Source organism: Oncorhynchus mykiss, chromosome 1, assembly GCF_057628025.1.
Source record: "Oncorhynchus mykiss isolate SJ-2025 chromosome 1, ASM5762802v1, whole genome shotgun sequence".
Lineage (NCBI taxonomy): Eukaryota > Metazoa > Chordata > Actinopteri > Salmoniformes > Salmonidae > Oncorhynchus > Oncorhynchus mykiss.
Window position 1 is genome coordinate 4695001 of NC_143022.1, and position 13500 is coordinate 4708500.

Sequence of the window (13500 nt, forward strand, 5' to 3'; positions counted from 1 at the left end):
GGGCTCTGGTCTAAAGTAGTGCACTATATAGGGAATAGGGCTCTGGTCTAAAGTAGTGCACTATATAGGGAATAGGGCTCTGGTCTAAAGTAGTGCACTACATAGGGAATAGGGCTCCATCTGGGATGCACACCATACCTCTAATAATTTAATCTGAGATCTGAGTGCACAGCAACCAACAGACTTGTCTTATCTCGTCTAAAAATTCACTTCTGACTTTCGCAGCATTAAAAGATGTCAGACAGACACGTAGTTGACAGACACTCAGCCAGGACATTTCAAACAGAAAGATCTCATGTCAACTCGATCATAGCTACCGTTGCTAATGACCGTTGTTAATGCCTCCTATTATACAAGGACACAGGACACAGGACACAGGACACAAGGATACAGGACAGGTAGTTGGGACCCAGGACTACAGACATCTATTAAAATAGTATTGGGTATAATTATGACAGGATGCTCAGCTCTGGCATGTCATGGTCTGTCTGACCCTGTGTCTGTCTGTGTGTGTCGCTCTACAGCGTAATTGCAATGGGACACTATAACCTCACGAGCGATGCACCCAAACGCCTGAAGCTAAATTAAAACGATATGTACTGAGGCATAACTAAAGCGGGACACAAGACACATCAAGTCAGGGCTTGTTGTGATATTTCCGACCCTGTATCTGTTTGTGTTTGTCTCGATCACTGTATTGGGACATGAAACCCCATTCTTACAAAGACATCACTCACCAGCCAGGCTATAGGGGCTTAGATTAGAACACTGACCTTTGACCTCTCCTATTGTTGCCATGGTACCTCAGCCTGTACCGCAGTGTAAAAGAGAGAACGGGTAGTGGGGGAATCAGAGACGATGGGAGAGAAGGGTTGGAGAAGAAGAGGGGAGGGAGTGAGGGATTAGAAAGGAGGGAGAGAGGATTTGGAGAGGAGGAGAGGGAAGTGAGGGATCGGAGGGGAGGGAGAGAGGAGGGGAGGTAGAGAGGAGGGGAGGGAGAGGAGGGGAGGGAGAGAGGAGGGGAGGGAAGTGAGGGATCGGAGGGGAGGGAGAGAGGAGGGGAGGGAGAGAGGAGGGGAGGGAGAGGAGGGAAGTGAGGGATCGGAGGGGAGGGAGAGAGGAGGGAAGAGAGGGATCGGAGGGGAGGGAGAGAGGAGTGGAGGGAGAGGAGGGAAGTGAGGGATCGTAGAGGAGGGGACATGGGGTATTGGGAGTTTGAACACGGACGGATGCACAGCCCCAACAGGTGGTGTTGATTTAAAGGCCCTTTGGCTTCTTCATGTGTTGGAACTAAACCCCATACAAGACAAGCTCAGATCAAAGCACTGTCAAAAGCACTGAGCTTCCTCACACCAGCACATACACAGTCTGTCTCTCACTCTTTCCCTTTCTCTCCTATAGGTCTCACCACTCTCTCTCTTCTCTCTGTTTCTCTCTCTCTTTCCCTTTCTCTCCTATAGGTCTCACCACTCTCTCTGTTTCTCTCTCTTTCCCTTTCTCTCATATAGGTCTCACCACTCTCTCTCTTCTCTCTGTTTCTCACTCTCTTTCCCTTTCTCTCCTATAGGTCTCACCACTCTCTCTGTTTCTCTCTCTTTCCCTTTCTCTCATATAGGTCTCACCAATCTCTCTCTTCTCTCTTTCTCTCTCTCTCTTTCCCTTTCTCTCCTATTGGTCTCACCACTCTCTCTCTTCTCTCTGTTTCTCTCTCTCTTTCCCTTTCTCTCCTATAGGTCTCACCACTCTCTCTCTTCTCACTGTCTCTCTCTGTCTCTCTCTCTCTCTCATTCACTCACACACTCACTCACTCAATCACTCACTCATTCACTCACACACTCACTGTTTCTCTCTATGTCCCTCTCTGTCTCTCTCTGTCTCTCTCTGTCTCTCTCTGTCTCTCTCTGTCTCTCTCTGTCTCTCAATTCAATTCAATTCAAGGGCTTTATTGGCATGGGAAACATGTGTTAACATTGCCAAAGCAAGTGAGGTAGATAATATATAAAGTGTCTCTCTGTCTCACTCACTCACTCACTCACTCACTCACTCACTCACTGTTTTTCTCTCTCTCTCTCTCTCTCTCTCTCTCTCTCTCTCTCTCTCTCTCTCTCTCTCTCTCTCTCTCTCTCTCTGTCTCTCTCTGTGTCTCTGTGTCTCTCTCTCTCAATTCAATTCAAGGGGCTTTATTGGCATGGGAAACGTGTTAACATTGCCAAAGCAAGTGAGGTAGATAATATACACTAGTGAAATAAACAATACAAATGAACAGTAAACATTACACTCAAACAAGTTCCAAAACAATAGAGACATTACAAATGTCATATTATATCTATATACAGTGTTGTAACAATGTACAAATAGTTAAAGTACAAAAGGGAAAATAAATAAAACACAGGGTGTTAGTTCTTCACTGGTTGACCTATTCTTGTGGCAACAGGACACAATATCTCACACACGTAACCCCTTAATTCATTCCTACTTAGATTTGTGTGTCTATGTTGTGAAATTTGTTAGGAAAGGGGGATACCTAGTCAGTTGTACAACTGAATGTATTCAACTGAAATGTGTCTTCCACATTTAACCCCTCTGAATCAGAGAACTGCCTTGTTCAGGGGTAGGACGACAGATTTTCACCTTGTCAGCTCGGGGAGTCGATCCCGCAATCTTTCAGGTTATTGGCCCAACGCTCTAACCACTAGACTACCTGCTGGTTACTGTCCCAACGCTCAAACCACTAGACTACCTGCTGGTTACTGGCCCAACGCTCAAACCACTAGACTACCTGCTGGTTACTGGCCCAACGCTCTAACCACTGGGCTACCTGCTGGTTACTGGCCCAACGCTCTAACCACTGGGCTACCTGCTGGTTACTGGCCCAACGCTCTAACCACTAGGCTACCTGCTGGTTACTGGCCCAACGCTCTAACCACTAGGCTACCTGCTGGTTACCGGCCCAATGCTCCAACCACTAGGCTACCTGCTGGTTACTGGCCCAACGCTCTAACCACTAGGCTACCTGCTGGTTACTGGCCCAACGCTCTAACCACTAGGCTACCTGCTGGTTACTGTCCCAACACTCTAACCACTAGGCTACCTGCTGGTTACTGGCCCAACGCTCTAACCACTAGACTACCTGCTGGTTACTAGTCCAACACTCTAACCACTAGGCTACCTGCTGATTACTAGTCCAACGCTCTAACCACTAGGCTACCTGCTGGTTACTGGCCCAACACTCTAACCACTAGGCTACCTGCTGGTTACTGGCCCAACGCTTTAACCACTAGGCTACCTGCCACCCCTACAATCTAACCACTAGGCTACCTGCTGGTTACTAGTCCAACACTCTAACCACTAGGCTACCTGCTGGTTACTAGTCCAACGCTCTAACCACTAGGCTACCTGCTGGTTACTAGTCCAATGCTCTAACCACTAGGCTACCTGCTGGTTACTGGCCCAACGCTCTAACCACTAGGCTACCTGCTGGTTACCGGCCCAATGCTCTAACCACTAGGCTACCTGCTGGTTACTGGCCCAACGCTCTAACCACTGGGCTACCTGCTGGTTACTGGCCCAACGCTCTAACCACTATACTACCTGCTGGTTACTAGTCCAACACTCTAACCACTAGGCTACCTGCTGGTTACTAGTCCAACGCTCTAACCACTAGGCTACCTGCTGGTTACTGGCCCAACACTCTAACCAGTAGGCTACCTGCTGGTTACTGGCCCAACGCTCTAACCACTAGGCTACCTGCCTCCCCTACACTCTAACCACTAGGCTACCTGCTGGTTACTAGTCCAACACTCTAACCACTAGGCTACCTGCTGGTTTCTGACCCAACACTCTAACCACTAGGCTACCTGCTGGTTACTAGTCCAACGCTCTAACCACTAGGCTACCTGCTGGTTACTAGTCCAATGCTCTAACCACTAGGCTACCTGCTGGTTACTGGCCCAACGCTCTAACCACTAGGCTACCTGCTGGTTACCGGCCCAATGCTCCAACCACTAGGCTACCTGCTGGTTACTGGCCCAATGCTCTAACCACTAGGCTACCTGCTGGTTACTGGCCCAACGCTCTAACCACTAGGCTACCTGCTGGTTACTGTCCCAACACTCTAACCACTAGGCTACCTGCTGGTTACTGGCCCAACGCTCTAACCACTAGACTACCTGCTGGTTCTAGTCCAACGCTCTAACCACTAGGCTACCTGCTGGTTAATGGCCCAACACTCTAACCACTAGGCTACCTGCTGGTTACTGGCCCAACGCTCTAACCACTAGGCTACCTGCTGGTTACCGGCCCAATGCTCCAACCACTAGGCTACCTGCTGGTTACTGGCCCAACGCTCTAACCACTAGGCTACCTGCTGGTTACTGGCCCAACGCTCTAACCACTAGGCTACCTGCTGGTTAATGGCCCAACACTCTAACCACTAGGCTACCTGCTGGTTACTGGCCCAACGCTCTAACCACTAGGCTACCTGCCACCCCTACAATCTAACCACTAGGCTACCTGCTGGTTACTAGTCCAACACTCTAAACACTAGACTACCTGCTGGTTACTAGTCAAACACTCTAACCACTAGGCTACCTGCTGGTTACCGGCCCAACACTCTAAACACTAGACTACCTGCTGGTTACTAGTTCAATACTCTAACCACTAGGCTACCTGCTGGTTACTGACCCAACACTCTTACCACTAGGCTACCTGCTGGTTACCGGCCCAACACTCTAACCACTAGGCTACCTGCTGGTTACTAGTCCAACGCTCTAACCCCTAGACTACCTGCTGGTTACTAGTCCAACACTCTAACCACTAGACTACCTGCTGGTTAATAGTCCAACACTCTAACCACTAGGCTACCTGCTGGTTACTGACCCAACACTCTAACCACTAGGCTACCTGCTGGTTACCGGCCCAACACTCTAACCACTAGGCTACCTGCTGGTTACTAGTCCAACGTTCTAACCAGTAGGCTACCTGCTGGTTACTAGTCCAACGTTCTAACCAGTAGGCTACCTGCTGGTTACTAGTCCAACGCTCTAACCACTAGGCTACCTGCTGGTTACTAGTCCAACGCTCTAACCACTAGGCTACCTGCTGGTTACTGGTCCAATGCTCTAACCACTAGGCTACCTGCTGGTTACTAGTCCAACGCTTTAACCACTAGGCTACCTGCTGGTTACTAGTCCAACGCTTTAACCACTAGGCTACCTTCTGGTTACTAGTCCAACACTCTAACCACTAGTCTACTTGTTAGATATTACTGCGTTGTTGGAGCTAGAAGCACAAGCATTCCGCTACACCCGCAACAACATCTGCTAATCACGTGAATGTGACCAATAACATTTTATTTGATTTGACACACGCAGTCAATCTAATCCAAGCTCCTAACCCTAAATCTAATCCTAGCTCCTAACCCTAACCCTAAACCTAGCTTCTAACGCTAAACCTAATCCTAGCTCCTAAACCTAATCCTAGCTCCTAACCCTAGCGCCTAACCCTAAACCTAATCCTAGCTCATAACCCTAAACCTAATCCTAGCCCATAACCCTAAATAAAATCCTAGCTCATAACTCTAGCTCTTAACCCTAAACATAATCCTAGTTCCAAACCCTAATCCTAGCTCCTAACCTAATCCTAGCTCATAACCCTAGCTCCTAACACTAACCCTAACCCTAAACCTAATCCTAGCTCAAAACCATAAATCTAATCCTATTTCATAACCCAAGTTCCTATCCCTAACCCTAAATCTAATCCTAGCTTCTAACCCTAAACATAATCCTAGTTCCAAACCCTAATCCTAGCTCCTAACCCTAAACCTAATCCTAGCTCATAACCCTAGCTCCAAACACTAACCCTAAACCTAAACCTAATCCTAGTTCCTAACCCTAAACCTAATCCTAGCTCATAACCCTAAATCTAATCCTAGCTCATAACCCTAAATCCTAACCCTAACCCTAAACCTAGCGCCTAACCCTAACATTAAAACTAATCCTATTTCCTAACCCTAAATCTAATCCTAGCTCCTAACCCTAACCCTAAACCTAATCCTTGCTCCTAACCCTAAACGTAATCCTAGTTCTTAACCCTAAACCTAATCCTTGTTCCTAACCCTAAACCTAATCCTAGCTCATAACCCTAAATCTAATCCTAGCTCCTAACCCTAACCCTAAACCTAATCCTAGCTCCTAACCCTAAACATAATCCTAGCTCCTAAACCTAACTCCTAACCCTAGCCCTAAACCTAATCCTAGCTCCTAACCCTAAACCTAATCCTAGCTCCTAACCCTAAACCTAATCCTAGTTCCTAACCCTGAACCTAATCCTAGTTCCTAACCCTAAACCTAATCCTATCTCATAACCATAAATCTAATCCTAGCTCCTAACCCTAAACCTAATCCTAGCTCCTAACCCTAAACCTAATCCTAGCTCCTAACCCTAAACCTAATCCTAGCTCCTAACCCTAATCCTAGCTCATAACCCTAACCCTAAACCTAATCCTAACCCTAATCCTAGCTCATAACCCTAGCTCCTAACCCTAAACCTAATCCTAGCTCCTAACCCTAAACCTAATCCTAGCTCCTAACCCTAAACCTAATCCTAGCTCCTAACCCTAAATCTAATCCAAGCTCCTAACCCTAAATCTAATCCTATCCCCTAACCCTAACCCTAAACCTAGTTCCTAACCCTAAACCTAACCCTAGCTCCTAACCCTAAACCCAATCCTAGCTCCTAAACCTAATCCTAGCTCATAACCCTAGCTCCTAACCCTAACCCTAAACCTAATCCTAGCTCATAACCCTAAACCTAATCCTAGCTCCTCACCCTAAACCTATTCCTAGCTCCTAACCCTAAAGCTAATCCTAGCTCCTAAACCTAATCCTATCTCCTAAACCTAATCCTAGCTCCTAACCCTAAATCTAATCCTAACCCTAAACCTAATCCTAATCCTAGTTCCTAACCCTAAACCTAATCCTAGCTCCTAACCCTAAATCTAATCCTAACCCTAACCCTAAACCTAATCCTAGCTCCTAACCCTAAACCTAACCCTAGCTCCTAACCCTAAACCTAATCCTAGCTCCTAATCCTAACCCTAAACCTAATCCTAGCTCATAACCCTAAACCTAATCCTTGCTCCTAACCCTAAATCTAATCCTAATCCTAACCCTAAACCTAATCCTAGCTCCTAACCCTAAACTTAATCCTAGCTCATAACCCTAACCCTAGCTCCTAACCCTAAACCTAATCCTAATCCTAACCCTAAACCTAATCCTAACCCTTAACGTAATTCTAACCCTAAAACTAATTCTAACCTTAACCCTAAACCCCCCAAAATGTCCCCAGTTGTTTGTTTACTATTCTTGTCGGGTCTTAGTATAGTTAAATGTACACACACAAACACACACACACACACACACACACACACACACACACACACACACACACTGCTCTGATATGTAACAGAGCCCTTCTCCCAGTGGTCTTACACAACCCTGAACCAGGGTGTGTATTGAACCCTGTGTGTCCAATACACACACACTCAGCCCCCCACACACACACTCTCAGCTCCCCCCCACACACACTCTCAGCTCCCCAACACACTCAGCCCCCCCAGAACACACACTCTCAGACCCCCCCACACACACACTCTCAGCCCCCCCACACACACTCTCAGCTCCCCAACACACTCAGTCCCCCCCCACACACACTCTCAGCCCCCCCACACACACACTCTCAGCCCCCCCCCACACTCTCAGCTCCCCTACACACTCTCATCCCCCCCACACACACTCTCAGCTCCCACACACACTCTCAGCCCGCCACCCAAACACACTCTCAGCCCCACCCCACATACACACTCTCAGCCCCCCCCACATACACACTCTCAGCCCCCCCCACATACACACTCTCACCCCCCCCCCCCACATACACACGCTCAGCCCCCCCCACACTCTCAGCCCCCTCCACATACACACTCTAACAACCCCTCAAAAACACTCTCACCCCCCCCCACATACACACTCTCAGCCCCCCCCACACTCTCAGCCCCCCCCACATACACACTCTCAGCCCCCCCCACATACACACTCTCATCCCCCCCACACTCTCAGCCCCCCCCACATACACACTCTCACCCCCCCCCCCCCACATACACACTCTCAGCCCCCCCACACTCTCAGCCCCCCCCACATACACACTCTCAGCCCCCCCCACATACACACTCTCAGCCCCCCCCCACATACACACTCTCAGCCCCCCCCCACACTCTCAGCCCCCCCCACATACACACTCTCAGCCCCCCCCATATACACTCTCAGCTCCCCCCACACTCTCACCCCCCCACACTCTCAGCCCCCCCCCACATACACACTCTCAGCCCCCCCACACTCTCAGCCCCCCCCCCCATACTCTCAGCCCCCCCCACACTCTCACCCCCCCCCCACATACACACTCTCAGCCCCCCCCACATACACACTCTCAGCCCCCCCCACATACACACTCTCATCCCCACCCACATACACACTCTCAGCCCCCCTCACATACACATTCTCGGCCCCCCACACATACACACTCTCAGCCCCCCACCACACTCTCATTCCCCCCACATACACACTCTCAGCCCCCCCCCCACATACACACTCTCAGCCCCCCCCCACATACACACTCTCAGCCCAACCCCACATACACACTCTCAGCCCCCCCCCACATACACACTCTCAACCCCCCCCACAAACACACTCTCACCCCCCCCCCACATACACACTCTCAGCCCCCTCCCCACACTCTCATCCCCCCCTACACTCTCAGCCCCCCCCCACATACACACTCTCAGCCCCCCCCCCCCCCCACATACACTCTCAGCTCCCCCCCACACTCTCACCCCCCCCCCACACTCTCAGCCCCCCCCCCCCCCACATACACACTCTCAGCCCCCCCCCCCACACTCTCAGCCCCCCCCCCCCCCACATACACTCTCAGCTCCCCCCCACACTCTCACCCCCCCCACACTCTCAGCCCCCCCCACATACACATAGTGCTGGAGGCACTGGGTTATCATGACTGAAACATTCTCTTTCATAAGTTGCACACTCCGCTCCCCTTTACTCACGTAGAGTCCAGAGTGACTGTCACCGAAGAAGGGGAATGCAACGGAGATCTCCACCAGCCCCGAGCCGCCATCGTCCTGGGAGATGGTTTGGGAGTCCCCCGAGTCCTGGCCAAAAGGATAGAAGTCCTCCAGGGGTACCCCCGGCTCGACCGTCCCAGGGAGGAGCAGCAGGTTCAGGCAGAGCAGGGTGCAGAGGCAGGGTAGCAGGGATCCAGGTACCAGGTCAGCTCCAGACATCTTCACCATGGCCCTCAGACTCTCAGCTTCAGCCTCTAGGCAGGCAGCAGAACAGGAGAGGACAGGAGAGGACAGGGAAGGACAGTATCTCGTCTTCTACACCAGCAGCTCTTTAAATCTTTAACGTTGTTTCTCTCTCTGTCCTTCTTCCTTTCTCTCTCTCTCTCCCAGGGAATGAGGTGACAGGGACAGTCACAACAGGCAAAGGGTATCACAGGGTAGGGTAGCAGAACACCTGGGGTATCAGAGGGTAGGGTAGCAGAACACCTGGGGTATCAGATGGTAGGGTAGCAGAACACCTGGGGTATCAGCAGAACAGGAACCTTCTTTCACAGCTGCAGCAACAACAGCCCTTTAAACCTTCTCCTGTGTTGTCTCTCTCTCTCTCTCTCTCTCTCTCTCTCTCTCTCGCTCTCTCTCTCTCGCTCTCTCTCGCTCGCTCGCTCTCTCCCTCTCGCTCTCTCTCTCTCCCTCTCGCTCTCTCTCCCTCTCGCTCTCTCTCTCCCTCTCGCTCTCTCTCTCCCTCTCGCTCTCTCTCTCTCTCTCTCTCTCTCTCTCTCTCTCAGTTGTGCTGTTTGTCTGAGACAAGGGGATAGATTCCTTGCATTCTGCTTGCCTCGCTGCTTGCTGCTGGGTGCTTCGTTGGTTCGTAAAGCTGTGCTGCTGCTCCGTCTCACAGAGATAAACTGAAAGGGAAAGACTGAAAGAAAAAGGGGGAGCAGAATGATTTTTTTTATTTTTTACAATCCCAGCGATTTGGTCCCTGATGGTTAGGGTTAGAAATACCCTCAATAAAAGCTCTATTCTGCCTGCCAAAGGAGTTCTTTCAGCTCTGCTAGGCCACACCCCCCCTTGGGATTCACTACCTCGCATAATGAGGGAATGTCGGCCAATGGTAGAGGAGAGGCCGGTAACTGGATAACTACTGGGAGGACCTATGGTAATCAAAGGAGTGCTCTAGAAACTCTGACAAGGCTTCTCCCTCCTCTCCTCTTTGGCTTAACCCTTTCACTCTGAGTCTATACAGATAACGCACCTTAGCGTGTCAGACTGAACAGGTTACACGCTACAAGCGTCCAGCTCTCCTCTCATCGAAATTTGACTCTGTGCATCTACCTAGGCGTATCAGAGTATGTTTAAACCAGGTAATAACATGGCTATATACAAGGGGTAGCAGTACAAGGTTGGTGTACAGGGGTACGAGGTAATAGCATGGCTATATACACAGGGTACCAGTACCGAGTTGGTGTAGGGGTACGAGGTAATAACAAAGGTACGAGGTAATAACAGAGGTACGAGGAAATAACAGGGGCATAAGGTAATAACAGGGGTATGAGGTAATAACAGGGGTATGAGGTAATAACAGGCGTACCAGGAATTAACAAGGGTATGAGGTAATAACAGGGGTATGAGGTATTAACCGGGGTATGAGGTATTAAGAGGGGTACCAGGTAATAACAATGGTACCAGGTAATAACAAGGGTACCAGGTAAGAACAGGGGTGCCAGGTAAGAACAGGGGTACCAGGTAATAACAGGGGTATGAGGTAATAACAGAGGTATGAGGTAATAACAGGGGTATGAGGTAATAACAGGGGTAACAGGTAATAACAGGGGTACCGGGTAATAACAGGGGTACCGGGTATTAACAGGGGTATGAGGTAATAACAGGGGTATGAGGAAATAACAGGGGTATGAGGTAATAACAGGGGTACCAGGTAATAACAGGGTACCAGGTAATAACAGGGGTATGAGGTAATAACAGGGGTACATGGTAACAACAGGGGTACCATGTATTAACAGGGGTATGAGGTAATAACAGGGGTATTAGGTAATAACAGGGGTATGAGGTAATAACAGGGGTACCAGGTATTAACAGGGGTATGAGGTAATAACAGGTGTACCAGGTATTAACAGGGGAACCAGGTACTAACAAGGGGTACCAGGTAATAACAGGGGTACCAGGTAATAACAGGGGTACCAGGTAATAACAGGGGTACAGGGTAATAACAGGGGTATAAGGTAATAACAGGGGTATGAGGAAATAACATGGGTAGCAGGTAATAACAGGGGTACCCGGTATTAACAGGGGTATTAGGTAATAACAGGGGTACCAGGTATTAACAGGGGTACCAGGTATTAACAGGGATACCAGGTATTAACAGGGATACCAGGTATTAACAGGGGTATGAGGTAATAACAGGGGTACCAGGTATTAACAGGGTTATGAGGTAATAACAGGGGTTCCAGGTAATAAAAGGGGTATGAGGCAATAACAGGGGAATGAGATAATAACAGGGGTACCAGGTATTAACAGGGGTATGAGGTAATAACAGGGGTGCCATGTAATAACAGGGGTACCGGGTATTAACAGGGGACTGAGGTAATAACAGGGGTACAAGGTAATAACGGGGGTACAAGGTATTAACAAGCGTACCAGGTAATAACAGGGGTACCATGTAATAAGAGGCGTACCAGGTATTAACAGGGGTACCAGGTAACAACAGGGGTACCAGGTATTAACAGGGTTATGAGGCAATAACAGGGGTATGAGGTATCAAAAGGGGTACCAGGTAATAACAGGGGTACCAGGTAATAACAGGGGAACCAGGTATTAACAGGGGTATGAGGCAATAACAGGGGTATGAGGTAATACCAGGGGTACCAGGTAATAACAGGGGTACCAGGTATTACAGGGGTACAAGGTTATAACGGGGTACCAGGTATTAACAGGGGTACCGGGTATTAACAGGGGTATGAGGTAATAACAGGGGTACCAGGTATTATCAGGGGTACCAGGTATTAACAGGGGTATGAGGTAATAACAGGGGTACGAGGTAATAACAGGGGTACCAGGTATTATCAGGGGTACCGGGTAACAACAGGGGTACCAGGTATTAACAGGGGTATGAGGCAATAACAGGGGTATGAGGTATTAACAGGGGTACCAGGTAATAACAGGGGTATGAGGCAATAACAGGGGTAACAGGTAATAACAGGGGAACCAGGTATTAACAGGCGTATGAGGTAATAACAGGAGTATGAGGTAATAACAGGGGTACCAGTTATTATCAGGGGTACCAGGTATTAACAGGGGTACGATGTAATAACAGGGGTTCCAGGTAATAACAGGGGTACCAGGTATTAACAGGGGTACCAGGTAAGAACAGGGGTATGAGGCAATAACAGGGGTATGAGGTAATAACAGGGGTACCAGGTATTAACAGGGGTATGAGGTAATAACAGGGGTTCCAGGTAATAACAGGGGTACCAGGTAATAACAGGGGTACCAGGAAATAACAGGTGTACCAGGTAATAACAGGGGTACCAGGTAATAACAGGGGTATGAGGTAATAACAGGGGTATGAGGTAATAACAGGGGTACCAGGTAATAAAAGGGGTATGAGGCAATAACAGGGGAATGAGATAATAACAGGGGTACCAGGTATTAACAGGGGTATGAGGTAATAACAGGGGTGCCATGTAATAACAGGGGTACCGGGTATTAACAGGGGACTGAGGTAATAACAGGGGTACAAGGTAATAACAGGGGTAAAAGGTATTAACAGGCGTACCAGGTAATAACAGGGGTACCATGTAATAAGAGGCGTACCAGGTATTAACAGGGGTACCAGGTAACAACAGGGGTACCAGGTATTAACAGGGGTATGAGGCAATAACAGGGGTATGAGGTATCAAAAGGGGTACCAGGTAATAACAGGGATATGAGGCAATAACAGGGGTACCAGGTAATAACAGGGGTACCAGGTAATAACAGGGGAACCAGGTATTAACAGGGGTTTGAGGTAATAACAGGGGTACGAGGTAATAACAGGGGTGCCAGGTATTATCAGGGGTACCGGGTAACAACAGGGGTACCAGGTATTAACAGGGGTATGAGGCAATAACAGGGGTATGAGGTATTAACAGGGGTACCAGGTAATAACAGGGGTATGAGGCAATAACAGGGGTAACAGGTAATAACAGGGGAACCAGGTATTAACAGGAGTATGAGGTAATAACAGGAGTATGAGGTAATAACAGGGGTACAAGTTATTATCAGGGGTACCAGGTATTAACAGGGGTACGATGTAATAACAGGGGTTCCAGGTAATAACAGGGGTACCAGGTATTAACAGGGGTACCAGGTAA

The 13500-nt window shown here is 49.0% G+C and overlaps 1 protein-coding gene across 3 annotated transcripts in view; it reads right to left on the reverse strand.

Annotated features, from left to right (window-relative positions):
* Positions 1 to 10183, reverse strand: part of LOC110524992 (sushi, nidogen and EGF-like domain-containing protein 1) — a 155577-nt gene extending 145394 nt beyond the window's left edge. Inside the window, exons 1-2 of one of the 3 annotated variants that reach the window (XM_090233026.1) lie at positions 9649 to 10183; positions 9113 to 9616 (exon numbers count right to left, since the gene is read on the reverse strand). In XM_090233026.1, the coding sequence (XP_090089152.1) occupies positions 9113 to 9358 (246 nt within the window). In that variant the 5' untranslated portion in view covers positions 9359 to 9616; positions 9649 to 10183. Of the gene's footprint in view, positions 1 to 9112 lie in introns of all 3 variants that reach the window. The other 2 variants (XM_090233064.1, XM_090233100.1) reach the window with 2 other exon arrangements.
* Positions 10184 to 13500: the final 3317 nt, after the last annotated feature.